General features: G+C 39.1%; 2 protein-coding genes across 2 annotated transcripts in view; one reads left to right on the top strand and one right to left on the bottom strand.

The window, feature by feature from the left end:
- LOC117661647 (neuronal acetylcholine receptor subunit alpha-7-like) overlaps positions 1 to 22,223 on the bottom strand; it is a 98,202-nt gene extending 75,979 nt beyond the window's left edge. Inside the window, exon 1 of the mRNA XM_034410697.3 lies at positions 21,213 to 22,223. Coding sequence (XP_034266588.1) covers positions 21,213 to 21,291 — 79 coding nt within the window. The 5' untranslated portion in view covers positions 21,292 to 22,223. The remainder of the gene's footprint in view (positions 1 to 21,212) is intronic.
- CHRNA6 (cholinergic receptor nicotinic alpha 6 subunit) overlaps positions 21,253 to 23,348 on the top strand; it is a 63,899-nt gene continuing 61,803 nt past the window's right edge. Inside the window, exon 1 of the mRNA XM_034410699.3 lies at positions 21,253 to 21,389. The gene's annotated coding sequence lies outside the window, so the exon portion shown is untranslated. The remainder of the gene's footprint in view (positions 21,390 to 23,348) is intronic.

The following is a 23,348-nucleotide window of genomic DNA, read 5'->3' as shown; positions in this document are numbered from 1 at the left end:
TATGATTGCCTAAGTTGCTTTCTTCGGATGAAAGTTTCCAGATCAATGGTATATACGTAGTCCTCAACTTACAACAGCTCATTTAGTGACCATTCAAAGTTACTACAGCATCAAAAAAGTGACTTATGACCATTTTTCACACTTACGACCTTTACAGCATCCCCATGAGCATGTAATCAAAATTTAGATGCTTGGCAACAGACTCATATTTATGACACTTGCAGTGTTCTGGGGTCATATGATCAGCTTTTGCAACCTTATGATCAGCAAAGTCAATGGGGAAACCAGATTCATTTAACAATTGTGTTACTAATTTAAGAACTGCAATGATTCACTTAACAACTGTGGCAAGAAAAGTCGTAAAATGGGGCAAACTCGCTTAACAAAGGTTTCACTTAGCAACATAAAATTTTGGGCTCAATTGTGGTCATAACTCAAGGACTACCTATATTCTGCTACAAAATGCCTCTGATTCAATACCCAGGATCTCAAGGCAAGGCTTGAAGCCTGGCATTGTGGAGACCAAGTCATTGAGCTAAATGGAACAATATTCCGACTTGTCATCAAGTCAGATTCTTATGTTGCTAACTTCTTATACACTAATCTGTTCTCCTTAGGCAGGTTGGAAAATTAATAAGCAATTAATGCTTATTCTTTAAAAATGACCTAAAGATTCTTGCCTTAATCCTTGTAAACCCCTCTTTATTTGTGATGATTCTAAATTAAAACTAAAAATGTTATGGGTCCTAAAATACTTTATGTTTTCCTAGAACTCCATTAGCCTAAACCATACAATGCATACTCAGCTATAGGAAAGACATATGTGGTATGGTCCCTTTTTTTGCTTCTGAACAAATAAATGTATTATTATTTTTTATTGATGTCCAGTATAATTTAACAAATGCAAAGATTTAATGAGGCATTTTCTATGAAGCTGCACTTTAACAAAAACTTTTCCCTGAGAATGAAAAATAAGGCTAATGTTCTACCGGTTACTGTGGCTTGCATCAATTTGGATTCCCTTGGTATGTCTTGGTATAACTCACAGAATATGTCATTCATTCACTCTCATGAGAGAAATAACTGTTATTCTACCTATCATTTTTAGCATAACAAATAGAGTTTCTATCCATATGTTTCTATGCAGTTTTTTTAAAAAATTATGCAAATGTTTATGCAAGCAAATCTCTCGGGTTCCTAACAAATCACCCAAGCAGCTGTGAGTGTTGTGCATGGTTGGTTTATCTAATAAAGCTCTATGTTGTTTGCCCCAGGACAAAAATAAATGAAAAAGTAGTCATAACAAAAGTCAACGTAAAGTAGCGAGGAAGCAATTGTAAAATCGGAAATGTAAAAATATAATGCACACCTACTCACATACACATACATATCAATAGCACATCCACATCACATGAACAAAATTCAGGACCTCTTGGGACCATCCATATTTATGACTAATTTTTGGCTGCCCTCCCACCCATTGCCACCAGCTGCCCTGCTACCCAGCCTTGCCCACAAGTACCACACTCTTCACACCAGAGGTGAATTTCAGCAGGTTCTGACCAGTTCTGGAGAACTGGTAGCGAAAACTTTGAGTAGTTTTTACCGATAGTAAAAATTCTGACTGGCCCCACTCCCGTCTATTCTCTGCCTCCCAAGTCCCAACTAATCGGGAGGAAACGGGGATTTTGCAGTAACCTTCCCCTGGATTGGGGAGGGAATGGATAGTTTACAGTATCCTTTCCCTGGAGTGGGGTGGGAATGGAGATTTTACAATATCCTTCCCCTGCCACACCCACCAAGCCATGCCATGTCCACCAACAGAACTGGTAGTAAAAAATTTTGAAACCCACCACTGTTTCACACCATTACTGTACCAGCTGAGACCTTTTTTCACGTCCTCTCCTTTCTCACTGTTGCATTCGGGCCTTCTCTTGCCCCCACCCCCACCCCTTTACAAAAGAAGTCAGGCACGTGAAAGAAGATCCTGGCTATACCAGTGCAAAAGAAGGACCCAACATAAGAAGCTTGGCATGGGGAAGAATAGCTAAGCTGTGCCAATGCAAAAGAAGGCCCCTTCCAGCCAGGTCTTTATTTGGCGCTGGTACAGTTGGGGCCTTCTTTTACATGCCAAATTTCTTTCATGAAGGAGGCCCTGGGTAGGGCATATCCAGAGGCCCTGATTGGTATGTGAACAAAAGTCCTGGCTGGCGCATACATAGAGGCCCTACAAATGAAGACCCTGACCAGGCACAAAAAAAGTCCCAGCTGCATCAGGATGAAAGAAGGTGGCATGAAAAGGAGACACGGCAAGAATAATATGCCATGTGGTGCAGCAGTCATGACAGCACAGGCCAGGGCTGGGGGGGAGGGGCAGCTGGTGACAAGGAACAGGTGTGGGGCCAAAAAGGGCAGGGCTATGGGGAGATAGGCAGGTGGGAGGGGGGAGCTCAAAAGGAGACAGCAGAGACAGTCCCTTACCTTACTGAGGCTCAGAGATGGAATGGATGGATCAATCTGGGTATAGGAATGGTTCTTCACCTAATGACTGTTTGATTTGGTTAATGGCAGCAATGGCGACTGACAGGATTTCTGTCGCTAAGCAATTAACTGCATCGCTTAGTGACAGAAACTCTGTTCCGAATTACCATTATTAACCGAGGACTACCTGTAGTAATGAACAAATAAATAAATGACCTACAGTCTGGGCCACTCGTTCAAAAGAATTATCAAGGCCTGAAAGAAATATTCTATTATTTTCATTAGTTCACATGTTTCTTTTTTAAAAAGAAAAAGTCACGATTCGTGTAAAATAAGAAATAATTACTGGAAAACAACTGCATATTTCTTCCATGTAAATATGCATAGTATTACAACATCATAATGCAACAAGCCACATCTGGAAACTGTTTTCTGATACTTTTCCCTGAAGTAGCCTCATACATACATATTTGATACCCCATGAACAAGTTATGAACAATGGCAAGTTAGAAGCCAAAGTAGCCTTACTGAAATGCAGGGCATGTCATTATTTTGGCAGATTCAGGTAGCTGCAAGGCATGCAGCTTACTTGGTGCATTTTGCAGTTCCAAAGATGTAAAACTTACTACCACCATATGTTATTTATTCCCCACAGGTATAAATATGTCCCATCTGCTCTTCTGTCATATAGTGAGCGTTGTGACATTTGTCTACAGCTGCAAGCATGTGATAAATATCCTTAGATCTAAAGATTCTTTTAACTGTACAGTAAACAAAAAAGGATGAAGTATGAATAATACTTTTCTGAAAAGTTAAAATTATGGGTATCATTGCTCCATATCTCTCTATAGGGTTTTGCTTTGTATTTTAATATTTTTCATCTTGAGTTAGAGCTGACTTTCATCTAGATTACACAGAGTAGGTGGTCTCTTTTGACTTGAGCTAAATTCCTGGTGACTTTAAAAGATGGATCCATGTTGTTTTCTTGGCAGCAGATGGAAGCACTATGTCATTAACTTTTTTAAGGATGATTTTCAACTTCCTCTGTGAATCTGCCCTACAGTTGTGCTATTCTCCCATCCAAATACGTGCCAAACCCAGTCATGCTTAGATTCTGAGACCAACTGAGGTTAAATCAATCTATTTTCATCCAAAGCTGTCATTTGGTTTACTCTTGACTTCAGATCTCAGAATTGGCTAGTTGGGGGGCATCCAAATTCAATAAATTGATGAATAAATAAATAATTTTTATAATGAGACATACACATACCCTATTGTATCACATAACAAAATTTTATCATAGGACACCTGAGATTGGTGAGATGGATGCTGTCCTCAATTGCCAATAATTATTTGATTGTTTTACTGAATTTTTAACATTGTTAGTCTCACTGTTGTGAGATTTTAAACTGAATGAATGAGTGAGTGAGTGAGAAAGGGAGAGAGGGAGAGGGAGAGGGAGAGGGAGAGGGAGAGAGAGAGAGAGAGAGAGAGAGAGAGAGAGAGAGAGAGAGAGAGAGAGAGAGGGGAAAACTAACCCAGCAGAGATAATTTAAAATAATTTTTAAAAGGAGGACAATGAGAAATTTTAAAAACAATTAAATGTCTATCATGAAGAATGATGTTAGATGCATACTCACCAAATCTGTACAAATTTCCTGTCTCTTACACACACATCCGTACTCTTTTCTATCTCACATATATATAACTGCTTTGTTTTCTCTCCCTCCTTTTCCCCCATAAAATATATGAAATTTTCAGGTTTACAGTATTATCACCCTGTCATGATAGTATATGTATATATTTTTAAGAATTTGCACAGGCAGCTGCCAAAAGAAGGGGAAAAAACCCCTTAGGGCTATTCCTGCATTTATCCACTTTCTGTCTGCCCCAATCATTCTGACTTACTACAGGTAGACTATCAACCCTAGCAGACTTAAAAACAGACCCCATGCAAATCTAGGCTACAACAGCTGCAGAATCTTGCAAACCAGAATGTGCTTCTTTTTCTCCCTGTTTTATCTTCATGAGAATGCAGGGAAGTGTGCTTTCTAAGGCATTTCCTCAAATTATTTTCTTGGCTTGGGCTCATTTTCCATTTATCTTCGTAGCAGATCTTCCTTGTGTCCTTCAAGGCCATCTATCCACTACAGACTCTTTGCCGGCCAGTCAAATCAGTCAGTGCCGTTTATATTCTTATTGCCTATGCATCTCAGCCATAAAACATTAGAGCTATCACATATGAGCTGCTAAAGTTTGGACATTCATTAAGTGGATGCACAATGTTAATGCTTTTAAAAAGCATTAACATTTTTCTGTCATATATGATTCTCTGGAGTTTAGCGGTCCAGTTACGGTAGTCTTATAGGAGAAGTGACAGAGCAGACCAAGAAGGCAGACAATGTGTGTCTACTAGAGTGTGAAAACAAATGCAGGGAGAAGCTGTGAAAAGATATGGCATAAGTCCAGACATCTGCTGCTGTGTTTGACATTGCCAATGAGGTCAAGTGCAGAAGTGGTATTCAATAAATTAACTTAGAAGGAAAAATAGAAATGTGTAAATTATATACTAAGAGTAGAAATATTAAGAGAATATACAGTATTCATTCTACCAGTGCTGAGACTGATGTTTGTAATTCCTATTAAATAGTTGGGGTTTAAATGGAAATGTACATAGAAACCACTTTCTGATGCAGAATCAATTATTTCATTATCAATTGTTTTTTCACTTAAGGTAATTCAGTTTACCTTTCATGAAGACTTTCAGTAATGAAGAGATACCCTAGCCAAGGCAAAACCTGAAATATCTTTAACATTCTTAAGACATGAAATGTGTAACACTTTATCTGGCATGTTTTGCTTTGTTTTGTTTCCCCTGAATGCTGAGAACTACAATTTAATATAAAGGTTGAAAAGCTCCTGTTCAATCCCAGCTGTCTCTTCACAAATTACAGAGTACTTTGAAGAAATAAGACAATTATCTAGGCTACAATCCTACATATACTTACAGGAAATAAGATGGATGTTGTAAGACTAAAGTGAGTTGTAGTTCACAAAAGCTGATGTCGGAAAAGATGCTTCCAAAATCCTGATTAATTGCACTAGAAATTAGGATGTGTTTTTTTTCCTGCAGTCTGATTTTTCTCAAAGTCAGCCTTAACAACATAGAAGAAAGGGGAAAACACAGTACCGTATACTATAATTAGGTCTGCTACTCATCCACCTGTCTTGTAATTTACAAGCTAGCATTTTTGGATATATGTATATTTTTCCCAGGATGTAATTCCTTAGATGTTTCCTGAAAGCTAACAACTAAGAGTGTGTGTGAGTGTGTGTCTTTGAGTGTGTGTCTTTGTATGTAAAGAGAGGGAGAGAATATTATATAACAGGTTTGAATTTTTTTAAAAAATAATTTATTTATTTACACTTATTTCTGTTACCTAAGCCAGAAAACTCTGTGTGGCTTACAATATTTACTTATTATTAAACAAATTTATATAGCCTCTCATCTCATGAACAAATGATTCTGGGTGGCTATATAAATTATCTGAAATAAATAAATTATATGGGCTAGAACCTCCTAAGTCCAGATAGGATATCCCACAGAAGGTCATAGAGAATAAGAAAGCTAAGATCCTTTGGGACTTCCAGGTCCAAACAGATAGGCAAGTACTAGCCAATCAAGCAGACATTGTGGTAATAGACAAGTATTAGAAGACAGCAGTGGAGATAGATGTAGTGATGCCAAATTAAAGCAACATCAGGAAGAAGGAGCATTAGATGCTGGAGAAGTACCAGGGCTGAAGGAAGAACTGGAGAGGATGTGGAAAGGAAAGGTCAAAATGATACGAGTGACAGTAAGTAGGATCACTTAGAGGTGTGACAACTAAGCTGAGAGAGTGGTTCCAACAGATCCTGAACACCTGTCCAAAAGAGTGCAATGCTAGGGAAAGCTATACAGAACCGTCAACTCTTAGATCTCTGGTAGAGGACCAGAGGTGGGTTCTACTTACCTTTACTATTGGTTCGCAACGGGATTGTGCCCGTGCGCTCCACTTGCGCATGCACCGAGCTTCTGCACATGCACAGAAGCTTCTGCACAGATGGCCTATGACGACATCCGGGGCGGTGGGTGGAGCCTCCTGCCGGTTCTACTACCGGTTCTTGCAAACCGGTCCGAACTGGGGGCAACCCACCACTGTAGAGGACCCAATATTGAGGAAAATAGATAGATAGATAGATAGATAGATAGATAGATAGATAGATAGAAGTATAGAGATATAACTCTGAGAGAGTTCAGCAGTTCAAAAATGTGAAAAATAAATAAATAAAAATAGAATTTTTAGTAGAGTTACAAATCTTCTCATGTTCTAGTCATAATAAAGGCAAGACCAAGATTTTTAACGTGTCTTAAAAATTTTCTTGCTCTCAGTTTCTTGCTGATGTTAATAAGTAGCCCAGGGAGATTAAAGGAAACTACAAAATAGATGAGTGAAACAAAAGCTAAATTATACAGATTCAATCCTTGACATATCTAAATAGATAGGAAAATGGCCTGAAATCCAGGATAATAATGATGATCATCATCATCTTCATATTCACCATCAATGAATTCAATACAAAGGCTGCTGCCTATGTATCTGACCCATTATCATCCTCAGTCAAGCAGCGTGGGGTATAAATGCATGATAAGTCAGCCAACTAAATAATTAACTAAATGGCATTTTGAGCAGTGGAGCAAAAGCCTTTAATTAAAATTAAGCAAAACTGGACAAATGGAGAGTGATGGTTTATTAAACATCTCTTTTAATTATTGTAAATCTCTTTTTTTTTCTCATGTCCATTTACATAAAGAAATATAAATACAATGTACATACAGTACATGTAAGGTAACATGAATATGTTCCCATTAAAACCAATGGCTTCACAGAAATTACTTTACAGAAATAATTCCCTCTTGCATCTGGAATCCAAGTTGCATTTTATATTGAGCATAATAGGTTTCTCCAATCCTATGCTGAGCAGATGTGTTGAAAAAATACTGGATTCCCCTTTATGGTTTAAGCCAGTGTTTCTTAACCTTGGTGACTTGAAGATGGGTTGACCTCAGCTCCCAGAATTCCCCGGCCAGCTGAGCTAGCTGGGGAATTCTGGGAGTTGGAGTCCACCCATCTTCAAGGTTGAGAAATACTGGTTTAAGCAAAAGGTGGACAATCATTCTTCAGGGTCCCTTTACCTTGGATCACTACATACCTAATCAGGGTATCACAAGTTGTGTGGTGTACCTCTCTTGGGGAGGTGCAGACAGAGTCCAGGAGGTATGAGGAATCTTTTAATTGTACAGTACATTGTTATAATAAATGTGCCTTTCATTCAGTGGTGGGTTGCTCCCGGTTTAGTCCGGTTCTACAGTACCGGTTCAGTAGTAAAACCGGCTGGAGGCTCCACCCACCCACCACGATGACATCATGAGTGATCTGCGCATGCGCAGAAGCTTCCCGTTGCGCATGCGCTCCCGTTGCGAGCCAGTAGTAAAGGTAAGCAGAACCCACCCCTGCTTTCATTGCATTGTTCTCATTATTCATTTGTGTTCGTTTGGTGCATGAATTTTTAGAGGAGATGTTTACATTAGGATTAGAGTATAGGGAGGTATGATGGCAAAAGGTTTAGAAATCCTTGGTCTAAATTATTCTTTCCATTTCTACTTTCTGTACTCCCACAAACTCTACTCAGGCTGAGCAAGCTCATGATATATTCCTCTAAGCTACATTTATTTCCTGCAAAGTTAAAGTTGCAACGACACACACTATTTCTTCACTTAGCCTTCTGCTATGATGTTATTTTCAAATAAGTATAATAAGAAAAATTAAGCAAAAGGTTCCCCGCATTTAGCTTTACTAATTTAGCTTCAAGCCTTAGGCAAAAAGTTATTTATGATATAGAATACATATTTACTTTCTGTAATATTGTTGATGCCACCAACATCCCTTAACCTTAATATGCAAAGCTGGGCCAATTTATAGATTTGCTACATAAAAAGAAAACTCATTCTGGATTCCTAGGTTCCAAGATTACAGAACAGCTGTTTGTTTTCTTACACTCCTGGGCTTGCTGCAAGTACATCCATCACTGGATGTGATTGTAATGTGGCCTTTTTATTCAGATGCCCCTTAACAGAGGGAAAGACACTGTTTTGGTAGTTAATGAGAGTTTATAAAGAAAAGAAGAGGCACAAACCCATTTCTTGGACTCATCAGTTGACGTGACAGATTTTGCTCAAAGAAGTGTATCAAATTGGCGGAGAAACCCAGACTGATGGACCTTCTCTTTACAATGTGCTAGACTTGGCTAAAATAAATTGTATTAGTCATTTATGGATCAATGTATTACAGAAAACCAGGCCATGTTTCCATACCAAGTTATTATAGAGGTTTGGGAATTGCCTGTTCAAAATACAACAGTTGGATTCACTAGGCACAGAATTGAGATCCTGTGAATAACAACCAAACTCTGATCTTTCTGTTTGCCTAGATTAATGTTTCTGAGACATGTGATATTTTCTGATTTTAAATTTGCACTTCAATATTGGACCACTTTGAGTAGCAAAATCTTAAAAACACCTCAATTGACATTAAAATTTGGAATTAGTTTTCTACTTCTACCCCTGTACCCCTGTAATCTATGGCCAGGGGTGTACTATATTCAGTGGTGGGATTCAAGTAATTTAACAACTGGTTCTCTGCCCTAATGATTTCTTCCAAAAACCAGTTTGCCAAACTGCTCAGAAAGTTAACAACCGGTTCTCCTGAAGTGGTGCGAACTGGCTGAATCCCACCACTGACTATATTCTTCTAGATGTATACCACTCTTTTCTAGCTAGTATACCGTCCACTTAGAAGAGTATTTCACCCCATCTAAGGTTTGATTAAATTCTGCCACTAGGTATGAGTCCCCACTCAACCATGGGACTCAGCAAATTATTTTACTTCAACCCGACTGCATAGGCTTGCTATTCTGAAGGTAAAATTAGTAGGCACACTACTCAAAGCTCTCAGTGGAAATATTTTGGATTATTTCTACATAGATTACTCACTTTGTATTCCAGTGTCTCGTTTTTAAAAAATTTAAATATTTAAGTTTACAATTTGGGTGAAAAATCAAATGTACCTTATTTGGCCTGCCCATCTCAAGTGCCCCAATTGGAACCTCTCATATTTTCCCAGTTCTATGAACACAGATTGCTCAATAATGCTAAACTATAAAGTACTCAATCACAGCAAAGGATGAATGCAGAACTGCAGAGGGATGAAAATTTGACTGTGCACACCTCAGCTAGTTAGCTGACCGTATTTCCTTTCAGATAATTATGTAAAGAAGTGCAACTTTAACACGGGGTGACACTCATTACAGTATTATCTCTGGATCATATCTTGCATTGCGAGATCTGAATAACATTAAGAATTGATCTCTTACTATTCTTGTTATTCTTTTACTGACATGCCTTTTTTGCTTTTCTTTTTAGGAAAAGAGTCTTGGAAAAGAGTCTACTTTTATTGTTCGGTAAAGCATTAGGGGAGCTTTTGATGGATAATGTTTACTGAAATGCTTTAAATTAATAAATGCATTTGCAATTTATCTCTAAATGTGTACAGAGAAGCAGCATGAGGTCTTCTGACTGTTCTTGGGCAGAAATATTTGTTGCTCAAAAAACAATCCATTGCATTCCACAATGGTTGTTGAATGACTCCTTTACAATGCACAGTGAATTAAAGATATTGTATCATGGAAGATATTAAGAGAAGTTGAAAACAAGTTTGGAACATATAAAGAGCACATAAAAGCTCATATGTAGAACCTGGAAGTTTTCAAGGGAGGAAATTACCAAATGGATACCACATGGTCACAAACAAGCACCACTCCTTTTTTTACAATACCTGTGTCACAATGTCACACGAGAGTACATATGAGCAGAGCCTGCATAATGATATTGTAATGCACATTTTATCATATGGATGAAATTTCGGTTTGAATCAGATGCCTCTAATGAATGAATTAATGTATTTTAGTTTTAGTGTGGATGGAATCCATTGCTTTACCCTCTTTATTTCATCAAATACTGCCAAACATGATCTCATAGCTTTTTGTCACTTTATTTCTCATGAAACAAAAGCATGCCAGTAATTTAATAATTACGTTCATAATAAAAGTAGCACAACTTTCACAGTGCTATTCTATAAATTAATGCAAACTGTAAGGGGAACAATTGTTGCAAAATCTTTCATTTGGTTCTTAGTACATCCTCTTGAGTGCCAAGAGATAAAATTAAGCCAACACTGCTCATTGCCCAAAACAAACAGATCCCTCCTGGATATGTAGCAGCTCCATTAAACAGAAGTCCTCTCTCTATTGCTGAATTGAAATGCTATCTATTCGTTCTTGAGTCAGCTGTAAACTACATCAGCATGTCCTCATTGATGGTCCAGGCACTCTTGCTTCAATTCCCAAATACTGTCAGTCATCTGACTTCCTTCCCACATAAGTGAGAAAGCCTCACAGATGTTATTGCACTTAAGACTGTCCTTGGACAATTCTAAAATAAGGAGGGAAAGCTAAGGCAAGTTAAACCTGCCTCATTCCTGAGTTGGGAACAACATGAAAGCAATGATATACAGACACAGCAGACAATAGATGTTATCAGGTCACGTTTGCACTGCAGTTAGGTGCAAGTAGAGAATTGCTCAGAGATGACTATCTATGATACTAATAAGAGCCATGACAGACTCTTCACACTAAATAAAACTTGGCAACATGACAAAGATTTTTCCAACTGGACAAATTCTGGAGAATGGCCTGATGCTTGTTTTGTTAAATCATAAACCTTTTCTGTTATTATATATCTACACATTTAATTATGGAAGGGCTTTACTGTTAAATTTCATGGATTCGAACATTTCATAAACAAAAATATCCACACAAGAACACAGGAAGATGGGGCAAGTTGAAACATCTGGCATATTTACTTACCAACCTATCTATCTATCTATCTATCTATCTATCTATCTATCTATCTATCTATCATCTATCTATCTATTTAATATTGCCACCTATTCGCCCATGGCATAATTTAGTCAAGAGTACCAGACACTTATAACAGCTGTGCAGATTCCAATACATCAAGCTGTATTTGCTCCAATTTTCTCTTATGTGCAATATGAAAACTGAAAGAGATTCTTTTGCATTGGGCTGTATCCCCAAACCTTGGAATATGGGAAGAAAAGCATTACAATCATTGTAAAGCTAAAAAGTTATATAATTTGACAATATAACTAAAGTCAGGATAAACATCAGCTGCCACAAACATCCAGAACTAGGAATAATAAACAAATACTGCAGAGATATTCCTGTCTCTGCCCTGAAGAGCTCTTGATATATTTCATAAAACAAAAATCAGGAGTATTCAGGGCAGGTAGTGAGCAGATACATTTGTTGGCCAGACAGTCTGTTAAGAGGAGTGAGTTATCTTCATGTCTGGGATTTGATGGAAAGACTCCTGGGACTCTTAAAAACTATTATCAGTGCTTTTCCCCTCCATATTCCAAGATTCAGCAACATGTTATACCCCATGTGTCCAAATTAGGGATTCAAGAGGTTCACTAAGATCCGTCTAGTTATCAAGGACATAAGAGGCATTTCATATTCCATCTAACTCATCTTGAAGTTTTCCATTTATGGTGCCCTTCAAAATATCAGCTTCTTTATATAAGAAAATGAATTGGATACATGAAATATGTAAAAACATAGCAATTTTGTAGAGCTGGATACTTACAGAGTAAGTATTCTTATATATTTGTAGTTTATAAAGCAGGGCATATTTGTGATTTCAAAAATGGCAAATAACTCACGGGTTCCACACTAAAGCATGCTGTTCTTTCAGGCTCTGTAATCATCAGTCAGACTGTGCAATAGTCAGTGGAATGCAAACTACAATACAATTTTGGTAAAGGTAAAATGGAAGTGTGCTGCACAGAAGCACTTCTCACATTACTGAATTAATTTATAAAGATTCCAGAAGATCTGGCTTTGGGCCAGGATGGATGAAGCTCCTTGTTGATTGCATGATATATTTGTCATTGACCTGATTCCTTATCTTCTTTGGTGATTATTTTTTAATAATACATTTCTGGTTTTGTTTTGTTTTATGCTGTAAGCTGCCCAGAGTCAATTGTCCAGGAACCTAAGTCAAATCAATCAATAATGGGAAAAAAAGTACACACTACATTCAAAGAGAACGATTGGCATATGCATTTAGGACAGGTGAGCTAAACTATACTTGACAACCCAGAAGCTTTTAAATGAAAGCTATATACTTTTCTTTAGGAAAGATTTTGAAGAGCCCTTAGAATAAATAGAAAAAATAGTAAATGTGATTATAACACATTAAAAGACATAAATGTGCAGTTAAATGATAATTTAAGGTGGAAGCAAAAATTTCCAGTCAAATAAATCTGTATCTATCCAGAGTATTTGACCTTATACATGTTTTGCTGATGGCTAAATCTGATATATTGTTTGTCTTTTCCAAATATGTTGTAGCTTGGTGAGAAAATTTATAATCTTTCAACTTGACAGGGGAAAAAATGTGCCAGTGTTAGCAGTTTCCTCTGGAATGAGTAGCCGCAGGGAATTGTTGAATTCCTTAATAGTCCAAGCAAACTCACAAAATGCTCAGTTCTAGAACCTTTTGAATTGGCTTCTGAGTTTAATGGGGATACGGTTTGCTTTAGCTGGTTTTATTGTTTGTAAACTATCTAAATTGTGGTGATTAATGGGGGGTATAAATATAAAGCCAGTCTGGTATAGTGGTTAAGGTATCTAGCTAGAAGCCAGGAGACTGTGAGTTGTAGTCCTGCCTTGGGCACAAAGCCAAGTGACCTTGAGCCAGTCACTTTCTCTCAGCCCTAAGAAAGAGACAATTACAAATGCCTTCCAAAAAACCTTGCCAAGAAAAGAGCAAGGATTTGTCAGGGAGCTCTCTGAGATGCAGAGTCAATTGAATGGAAGAAAAATAAATAAATACTTTAATTAATTGATTGATTAACTGCATAGCCTTTTCAAAAAATAACCCCACATGCATCAGCATGTATAGGATTATTGTGTTAGTCCCCAACCTGGTGCTGTCAAGAATCATTAAACTGTAGCTTCCTGAATTCCAAGCACGGTTAATTAACTAAATCTAAACATGCTAATATTGAAAGTCTGTTTTCCTGTCACTGAAATTGCACAAAGCTTGATGCCCTAAGAATCTCTCTAGAGAATATAGATTATAGGTAGTTGTCAAATTGCAATCATTCATTCAGAACTGTTTGAAGTTATGGCAGCACTGAATAAACAGACTTATTGATCTGTGGCCACTTGCTCGGGGTGGGGCACCCAGCCGGGCTGATCACCCTGAGACCATGTTTCCCTGAAAATAATCCCTAGTGCTTATTTTTGGAGCCCTAAAAACTATAAGACCGGGACTTATTTTCAGGGAAACACGGTATCTATCTCCCGCCTTTATTATTCTTTTAAATAACTCAAAGCAGAGAACGTACTTAATGCTCCATTCTTCTCCTATTTTCCCCATAATATCCCTATGAGGTGAATTGGGCTGGGAGAGCATGATTGACCCAAGATCATCACCCAGCTGGCTTTCACGACTAAGATGGGACTAGAACTCACAATCTCCCACTTCCTAGCCTGGTGCCTTAGTACTTGTCCTTTTAACAGCTACTGCCCTTAACTTTGGCACCTCAACTGGCTTTCACTGTGTTCTTGCTCCTGCTGCTGGTGAGGTGTGATCTGGGCTTCGTGATACAGAACAGAACCGAACCGAACCGAACCGAACCGAACCGAATGAACCGAACCGAACCGAACCGAACCGAACCGAACCGAACAAAACAAAACAAAACAAAACAAAACAAAACAAAACAAAACAAAACAAAACAAAACAAAACAAAACAAAACAACATCCCAGAACCATGGCATGCTAAAAAGCCCCTTTGCACCACACTCGTGAACCAAGCTGGGGTTGGCCTTTGCATTATAAAATAAAGTGAAAAGCAGCTGTGGCACCAGAAAGCCCTTACGCTGCGAAAAGAAAGTGAAAAAGAACCCTGGAGCTTTTTCAGTAGGATTGTTTTTTTGTTTTGTTTTTTGAGTCGCCATGTTAGGACTGTTTTTCACTTTTTTTTTTCCCAGCAGTGGAAGCAAGAAGACAGTGAAGGTCAGCTGGGGCAGAGGACTGCAGGACAGCAGAGGTCAGCATAATGGAATGCATGAGTAGCTTGAGGAAGAAGGAGAGATGCTTTCTAGCAAGCAATCAAGACAAGAAAAGCAGAAGCCCACAATTGCTTAATGGTTGAAAGTTAAAAGTGGCAGGCAGGAAGTTTGTTCCTTGAGACTTGCAAGACCAATGCCGGCTCTCCCAGGTAAACAAGACAGGAAACAGGATTAGATGAACAAATTCTACTTTATTATAAGGTTATGACACTAACAGAACTTTGCAAGTTTGAAGGTACAAACTTTCCACCTCTCTGATCCATTGGGGGTGGGGGGTGTCTTTCTTATCAGTTTCTTTCTGTGTCTGTTATGTGATTGTGGGCTCCTATATCCTCCTGTCTGATTGTTTCCTAGACGTCATCTCTCCTTCTCTTTCCTCAAGGTTATGCATATATTCCATTACAATATCAGAGTACAGAATGACAAGGGCAGATGTGGCTAGGACTGGGCAGAGGCAGGTTTGGCTTTCTGAGGTGTGGCAAGCGGCCCCAGATCTGCATGGTTGTGGGCTGCTTGCCACCCTACAAGACAGGATGTAGGGTGGCCCAAAGGGCAGAGACAGGGGAAACTGCAGGCCAGAGGTGGGATTCAGCCTATTACGACCGGTTCGGGCAAACCGGTAGCTCCGACGATCAGCTGAGAGTGAACCGGTTCACACCGATGATCAGGTAGGCCCGCCCACCTACCCCTGCTCTATACTGACCTTTACTTGAAGCCCAGCTGATTGGCATGGCACATTGCCATGCCTCAGCTGTTTTACTCACCAGGGCTGCAGTAGAAGGTAAGTTTTAGAGCTGTTTTCAAATGCACCATGCACACTCAGTGAACCGGTTGTTACACTGGTTGAATCCCTCCACTGGAGTAGGCCAATAAAGGAGAATATTTGTAGCTCAGGGTTGAAATGAAGGGTTCTTGGTGCTCTCTGAGCTTGGTTGTTTTCTTGAAGACTTTTCATTACCCAAACTAGTTAACATCATCAGTGCTAGCAAAGAGTGGGGTTGCTCTCAGTTTATATTCTAGTGGCTTGTCCTGTCAGCGTTGGTGGGGATGGTCTTAAGAGATTCTTTGATTGGGCTGTTTCATGTTGGCTCATTTGGCAGTTCCTTGATTGGGGTATTGTTTACTCAATTGTTGGTCTGATATTAATGGCCCAAAGGGTGCCCCGAAGTGCAGACATAGAGGAAGATATAGGCAGTTGAAGAGAAGTTAGAAGCAATCCCTTACCTTCCTGAAGCTTGGGGCTGGGTGGGATCAAGTCTGGAATGTTTTGGATTGGAGCTTAACAATATGTGATTCTCAGTTAATGACAGCAATGGGGAGTACTGGTACTGTGTCACTAAGTGATGCAGTGTCATGACATCTTGTTTAACAACCTCATTACTTAGCAATGAGAATTCCGGTCCCAATGGCAATTGTAAGTCGATGATTATCTATATAGATAAGGCATCACAAAAAGAGGGAGCCCTTGCATGTGATACATTTGCCAGAATTTCCTTTTTCATACCGTTACTGCTGGCTTGTAATTCTGTGACTCAGTTCAACCAGCAGGCAGCAGGTTGAGATGCAGCTGTTGGAAATGCCACTGATTTTATATTTAAGGATATATGTTCTTTAAATTAATTTGCCACATTACGGCCTGGAGCAGATTTTATAAAATTCGCTCTCAACAAATGAAAGAGCGAATCACAGTCCCAGTTGCTACGCTGACAGATTGCTGCTGACACAGTAGAGAAGATGTCACATTAATTAATCTTTTATCTATGCTCTATCCCAAATAGAAGCACAGCATTAAAAAAAACACACACAGAGGAAAAGGCATTGTGTAACAATAACTTGCCATTCATTCATTTATCATGGAAGGAAATTGTTTCCCCACCCCATCTTTTCATCAGACCTTGTTCACCTGACCTTGTTAGCTGTACTGTTTCACTCAACAGTCCTTCAGAGCCTCTCATGACAGGGTTTCAGCCATCTCCCACACAGTTCAAATCCAACTTGCAGAATTTATGGACCCTCCAGTTATCTATGTTAACCCTCCTGATCTTTCTAAGCCTTCTATTGTTATGGCCTTGCTGGGACTACAGAAGCTGAGGAATGGTTAAGTATGTGGGATAACACAACAAATGGGAACCGTTCAGCTTGACAGGTCACAAGTTGCACAACTCTGACCTAATTTAGTGTGCTGCTATAAAGACACTTTTAAAGTATTGTGTCACTTTATGATTCCTGCTGGACAGAAATACTAATCTTCAAACATTCATTGTCACAACCAGTATTAACTCTACATGTCCTATATTGGTACTGGACTGTGAAGATGTGCTTCAATTGTATTCCCTGCAGAGCAGTGTTTTTTAGATGCTTCCATCTTTGAAGACGTGACAGACAAGGTATTTATGACTATTGCCATATATTTCTTCCTTAATCTCTTGGCTTTTTGCTTCCCACAGTTGCATTGGTTAAATAAGGAGCTCCATTTGCCATCAAAAACAGTGTAGTTAGGATCTGCAGTGAACTGTTTCTCAGCAGACAGCTCAAATGCAGTAAAGTTACATGACAAAAGTCACAGAATCATTATATAGGACTCCATTCATGAAGCTTAAAAAAAGCAAAAGTTGGGGACTATGCAACTAACTTATTTGACATAGTGATGAGTTAGGATTGTGCCAAAATCTCTAATGGAGATTTTCACTTTAACTTAACCATTAAACACCTGGCCAAATTAATATTACATATTAATATGTATTTTACTATTTATTTATATTGTTTATATTGTATATTAAATGTTGTATAATAGGTACTGCATACAGACTTTACTCTGAAATAAATACTACACTACCTCCTTTGCAACTCTTAATCTGTCATTTTGCATTCCTGAGTTTAGAAAAACATCAAAACAGTGATAGTGTTAAAATCTCAGCTGAGTTCAGTGGGCACCTCAATTGTTTATGGGCACTAATCCCAAATTTTGTAGGTGCTGGTCTTGACCCCTGCAAAGAGGTTGCTTCTATATAAGTTCCAAAAAAGCAAGAGACCAGAGACAGACCAAGAGGCATTACTAATGGGGTAGAAAACACAATTTTACGCTATTCAAAATGGGAAATCTATAATACACCTTAACAAGACCATTGACCTTTACTTCTATTGTAATGTATACTTATGCTAGCTAATACGCATTACTACTTCATTTCTATCAGAATAGGTTATAGAAGTGATACGCTGTTCAATCATATACATGTAGTTCCAGGACCTAAGCTTTCATAAACCTGTTTAGATCCCTGTAAGTAGTATTGCACTGTCCACATGCAATTGATTGAACCACTGTAATGGAAATAACTTATTAAAATCAGGGACATGCCTTAAACAAATGACTACAGCTGTTGATGCTGACAGCACCGAGCAACCATTCCCCCCCCCACCAATCTTATGAAAAGGAAACCAAGTACACAGCACTATGTTTGATCCACAGAATCGAAAGACATGATGGCCTTCATCTTCCCCACTCATGATCCTACTTTTCTGAAGTTAGTCAGACTGAAAAGAAGAAAGGATGTGGGATACACAATGTCCTTTTCACCCATTCACACATTCAAGAATGCTATAGTTATTTAGAATTACAGAATTAATCTCAAAAGCAGATTAATCATCTGAATATACTTTGATTAGGCTAACATGTTTCAAATAATCCAGATTATTTATTTACATATTTATTTCTCAAAAGTTGCATACTATTAAGAGTTCTATTACAAACACTCTTGGCAATTTACAAAGCAAACAATAAGATTTACTAGACCCCATTCAACCTGATGTAAACATGTGCATTTCAAATTAAAACATCACATGCAGCCAGCAAAAGTGGAAAGCAGGAGCTGGATGTTGGTCATGAAAACCTTATCTGAAAAGCCAAATTTGAATTGTTGTGGGTTTTTTTTTAAGATAGAAGGGAGTTAGGGGTTATTGTTGTTAAAGATAACCCTCCAGTTTTCAGAGGCAAGAAACTTATTCCAGGGAATGAAAGTGATGATAGATAAATATGGCTTTGCACCTTGGTCTCCTTTAACCACCAGACCTAAAATAACCTATAATATTCACCCCTGAGCAGAACAGAAGCAAACCAGTCAGAATCACTACGGAAGGAGTAGTTTCTCTTTGCCCAAGTAGAGCTTTAAATGCAGCACTTTGGACAGTACCTATCCTAATAAAGGCCAGTGCGGTATCCCCAATATACAGTAGGTGTTATAATACTGGACTGATTCTCACCAGTCAGCATGTGGGCTCCTGCATTCTGAACTAGTTGCAGTTTCAAAGTTATCTTCAAGGGCAACACATTGCAGTAATCCAATCAAAAGTAATGAAGACATTTGTAACTATAGCAAAGATCTCCAACTTTAATGAGGGTCTCAACTGTTGTACTAGTTTTAGTGGGGAAAGCCTCCTCAGAACGTCCAGATGGAGCCATGAATACCAACAGCTAGCCTAGTCTTTAGGCATTTCACATGCTTAAGGACTCTAGTGGAAATCAGCTATAAGATGCTTGGGCTACAACTTTAAGTCTAATCATTTCACTCATTCTATGGGGGGGAAAACTATTCCCTACTATATCTAGCATTTTGGCCTGTCAATGGGAGGCCACCAGCAAGATAACAGAAGTTCTTCATTCCAGGACTATACTAGGCCCATCAAGTAATCCAACACAGAAGACGATATCTGCACAAATATTTGGCCTTTTAGAGTCAAAGATATTATGGTAGTAAAAGAGTTGGTGATCCCATATACGGTATATATTAGATTACAACTCTCCATCTGCACCCTCAAACTATAGACTTACTTGAGCTTGCCCAATTAAACACACTTCTAAGTGTACATCTATAGCATTGCAATGTTAAATTCATCTGAGTCCTAGAACATTTTTTAATTATACGTTTAGCTTTATTATATGTAACTTAATGGTTTATTTTTTTAAAGTAAGAAGCAAGACTGGAAGGGAATCTTATGAACTGTCAAGCACTTTTTCTTCTCTGTTTTTATCATCTTGAGGGTATATATGGGAAATCCTCTGCTTGATAGTAATATTAAAATAAGACCATGTATATCCAAGTATTTATAATTAAAATACTTGTCAATCAGATTTAGGGACAAGAACAGGAATGTTAAAATTCTATTTAGTATGATAAATAGTCATTTATACTAGTAAGCATTTTACATGTTTTGTAGTATTTCTTCCTACAATAACCTTGCAAATTAACATTTGCTTGTTTTATAGATAAAGAACAGAGTAAAAATAAGAAAGGGTAACTTATGTCCAATCCTTAAATGAAGGTACATCAGTTCAGATTTTTCTTTTCATACAAGTCAAATCAAGTTGATTTGATTTGATCTATTGGGATTTTACTCTTTGTATTGACATTGTTATATATTTTTATTGAGGATAGGAAGCTCCTGAAAATGTTATATTGTGCTCTACTATTATATTTGTTGGGGTCTTTCCCCATTTTTAAAAACATTTATCTGGATTTCTGTTCTCTTGGTTTTTGTCAGCTGAACTACATCATCCTTGAACAATTTCATATTATACTGTAGCTATAAAGGACTAGATTGCATGTGCTGGTTCATTATATCTACTATATTCGTATCATCCTGGTCCATCTTCTAAAATTAAGCCCAAACCTATTCGGATCACTGGCATGAGACAAATGTATAAAAGTAAATAATACTATGCCAGCTAGAGTGAGTCAAGCTTCTTTCCACTGTCTAACAGAATTCTCTTTTCAATTAATTCCTGACTTATAGTAAAGTAAAAGATAACAGGACAAATACTGAAGCAGGTAATTCTCTTTCTTTCCGGTGTATGTACTTTAAACCTAATGAGACAATCCCCGACTGGCTCTTAAATCAATCCTATATTTATCTTGTCATATCTGAGGATAAATGTGTTATATTCGGGTTAGGAATTTCACATTGCATTTTTTTTTCTCCCGCCAGTTGCAGGCTTCTCGTTTTTTTTTATAGCTGACGAGAGTATGTTCGCAAAAGAAGTTACCCAACCAGAAGAAAAAGTGGCACTTTTTAACAGTACTGTCATGAAATCGCCTCTCCCCCTCCAAGCTTTTATTCTAATTTGTGCACACACACACATACACATACACACACACACACATCTCCTGCACCAAAAAAAAAATCAAAATAATAAAGGGGTTATCTGTAGTACAAGTTCCCATTTTTAATAGACCCTGTGGGAATAAATGATATCCTTTCTTTCAAAAGACAAGGCTCCGGAGACACCCCTCACCAAGAAAATCAGAAAAGATCCCACAGTGATGTGTGTGTGTGTGTGTGTGTGTGTGTGTGTGTGTGTGTGTGTGTGTGTGTGCTTTCTCCCATAGCCCCAGCTATCAAAACAACCCAGGACTTACCTTGCAAAAAAGAGAGAAACAAAGATGCCCAGAGGTACAAGCCACAGTAGAGCAATCCCAGGCATCTCTCCGTAAGCATAGTCAAACCCGGACAGACACCAGACCTCACGGGAAGGAAGGGACTCTTCCCGCTTGCAACGGACGAGGGGGGAAAAAAGATCGCTGGAAAGAGCCCCGGTAAGAAGCCACTTTTGCTACCGGGATGGGGGTGCGAGGGACGGACGGACGGACGGACAACAACAACAACACCTTGGTCCAAATTACACGTCCTCGCACTCCGGCTACTTGCCGGCGAGAGCCAGCCAACACGGCTGACTTCCCTGAGGTCGAAAGCGGCGAGGAGTTGTTACGGGGGCTTGTTGCGTTTCGCGTCTCCCTCTCTCCTTTCTCTCTCTCTCTCTCGCCCGAAGCGCTTTGCGCTTTTCACAGCCGGAGGGAAGGCAGGCGCCGAAGCCCAGAAGAGGGGCTGGAAGAGCGGCCGGGGGTGGAATGCGAAAGCGACATGGTGCTGCTCCGAGGCGGGGCGGGGAGGTGGGGGAGAGAGTGTGAGAGAGATTTGGTACCTTCCCAACTTGTCTTCGTAGCGGGTACCTCACCAGCCCGCACGTCAGCAGGGGGGCTCTTTCTACGCTAGCAGGAGGAAGAGGAGGAGGAGGAGGAGTGGGGGGGGCTCCTTCGAGGTAACGCGCCAGGCGGTGCGAGACGACGGCAGCTCCAGTCGGATTGCTTACGTAGCTGCGGGAGAGATTTTTTTTTTTTCCCCAGTCACCGGAATTTTTATTTATTTATTTATTTTTTAATCGCCCGACGCGCTCAGGAAGACAATGAGGAGGCGCGGGGCTGCGAGGTGGCGGGGGGGGGGAGAGGGGACGAGCGCGCGCCAAGGGAGGAGTGGGGGGCGCGCGGAACCGCGGGCGCGAAGGATGAAGAAGAGTCGAGAGAAAGTTGCTGGTGGGCTCCCTCGGTGAAGGTTTTACGGCGCCCGGGCTCAGTCCCTCACAGAAGAAAATGACTCAAATGCGAGGGGGGGGATCTTTTCTGTCTCCTACGCTGTTTCGGCCCCCAGATATCCCAGGCTCGGCCACGTCTCCGTCCTCCCCCTTAACCTTCCCCCCTCTTTCGTTTTTGGTTTAAGGAGCAGGCAATTTAAGCCCACCCCGGACTGAGCTCAGCTTTAGAAGAAAGGCTTTGAAAACGACGTACTTTTTGTTGTTGTTAACTGTACTTTTTTTTTCTTTGTTGGGAGACCTACAGCTTCAGTTAAAAAAAAGAGAGAGAGAGAAGGGCATTGACTGACTTTTTTCTTTTTTTCCTTTTATGTGCACTGAGAGCATATGCACCAAAGACAAATTCCTTGTGTGTCCAATTACACTTGGCCAATAAAGAATTCTGTTCTGTTCTGTTCTATTCTATTCTATTCTATTCTATTCTATTCTATTCTATTCTATTCTATTCTATTCTATTCTTAGGAGTAGTAGATGCCTTGAGCAAGGCAAGAGTTGCTTTCAATTAAAAAGGTCAGTTACTTCAAGGACAAGACACAAAATGCAGACACTAATCACACTATAATATCTGGATCATATGTAGCCAAAGTTAACAATGCTGTAAAAACACAAGTTTTCCCATTAGCCTATGTTGGCTTTTACTTTTTAATGCAAAAAAAAAAAATAGTTATATAAGTAGTCTTTGACTTATAACCATTGTTCAGTGACTATTCAAAGTTACAATGTCACTGAAAAAAGGGACTTATCTTGCGTTTATGACAGCATCCTCATTGTCACAGCATCCTCATTGTCACATAGCCAGAATTCAGGCTCTTGGCATCCAGTGTGTTTTTAACAATGGTTACAGCAATTCATGTTCACGCGATCTCCATTTGTGACCATCCCAGCCAGCTTCCAAGAAGCCAAGTAAATTGGAGGAAGATGAATTGACAAAATGACCATGTGATTCACTTAATAACTGCAATGGTTCATTTAACAGCCATGACAAAAAAAAAGGTCATAAAAATCATGTCTCATTTAACAACTGCCTTGTTTAGCAACAGGAATTCTGGTCCCAATTGTGGTTGTAAGTCAAGGAACTATCTGTATTGTGCCTAATGCTTTCTATAGAATAGTAAGTGGAAGAACAGCA

This window comes from Pantherophis guttatus, chromosome 2 (assembly GCF_059756535.1).
Source record: "Pantherophis guttatus breed Tessera chromosome 2, ASM5975653v1, whole genome shotgun sequence".
Lineage (NCBI taxonomy): Eukaryota > Metazoa > Chordata > Lepidosauria > Squamata > Colubridae > Pantherophis > Pantherophis guttatus.
The sequence above is the reverse complement of the archived record's forward strand: the minus strand, read 5'-3'. Positions and strand labels throughout refer to the sequence as shown.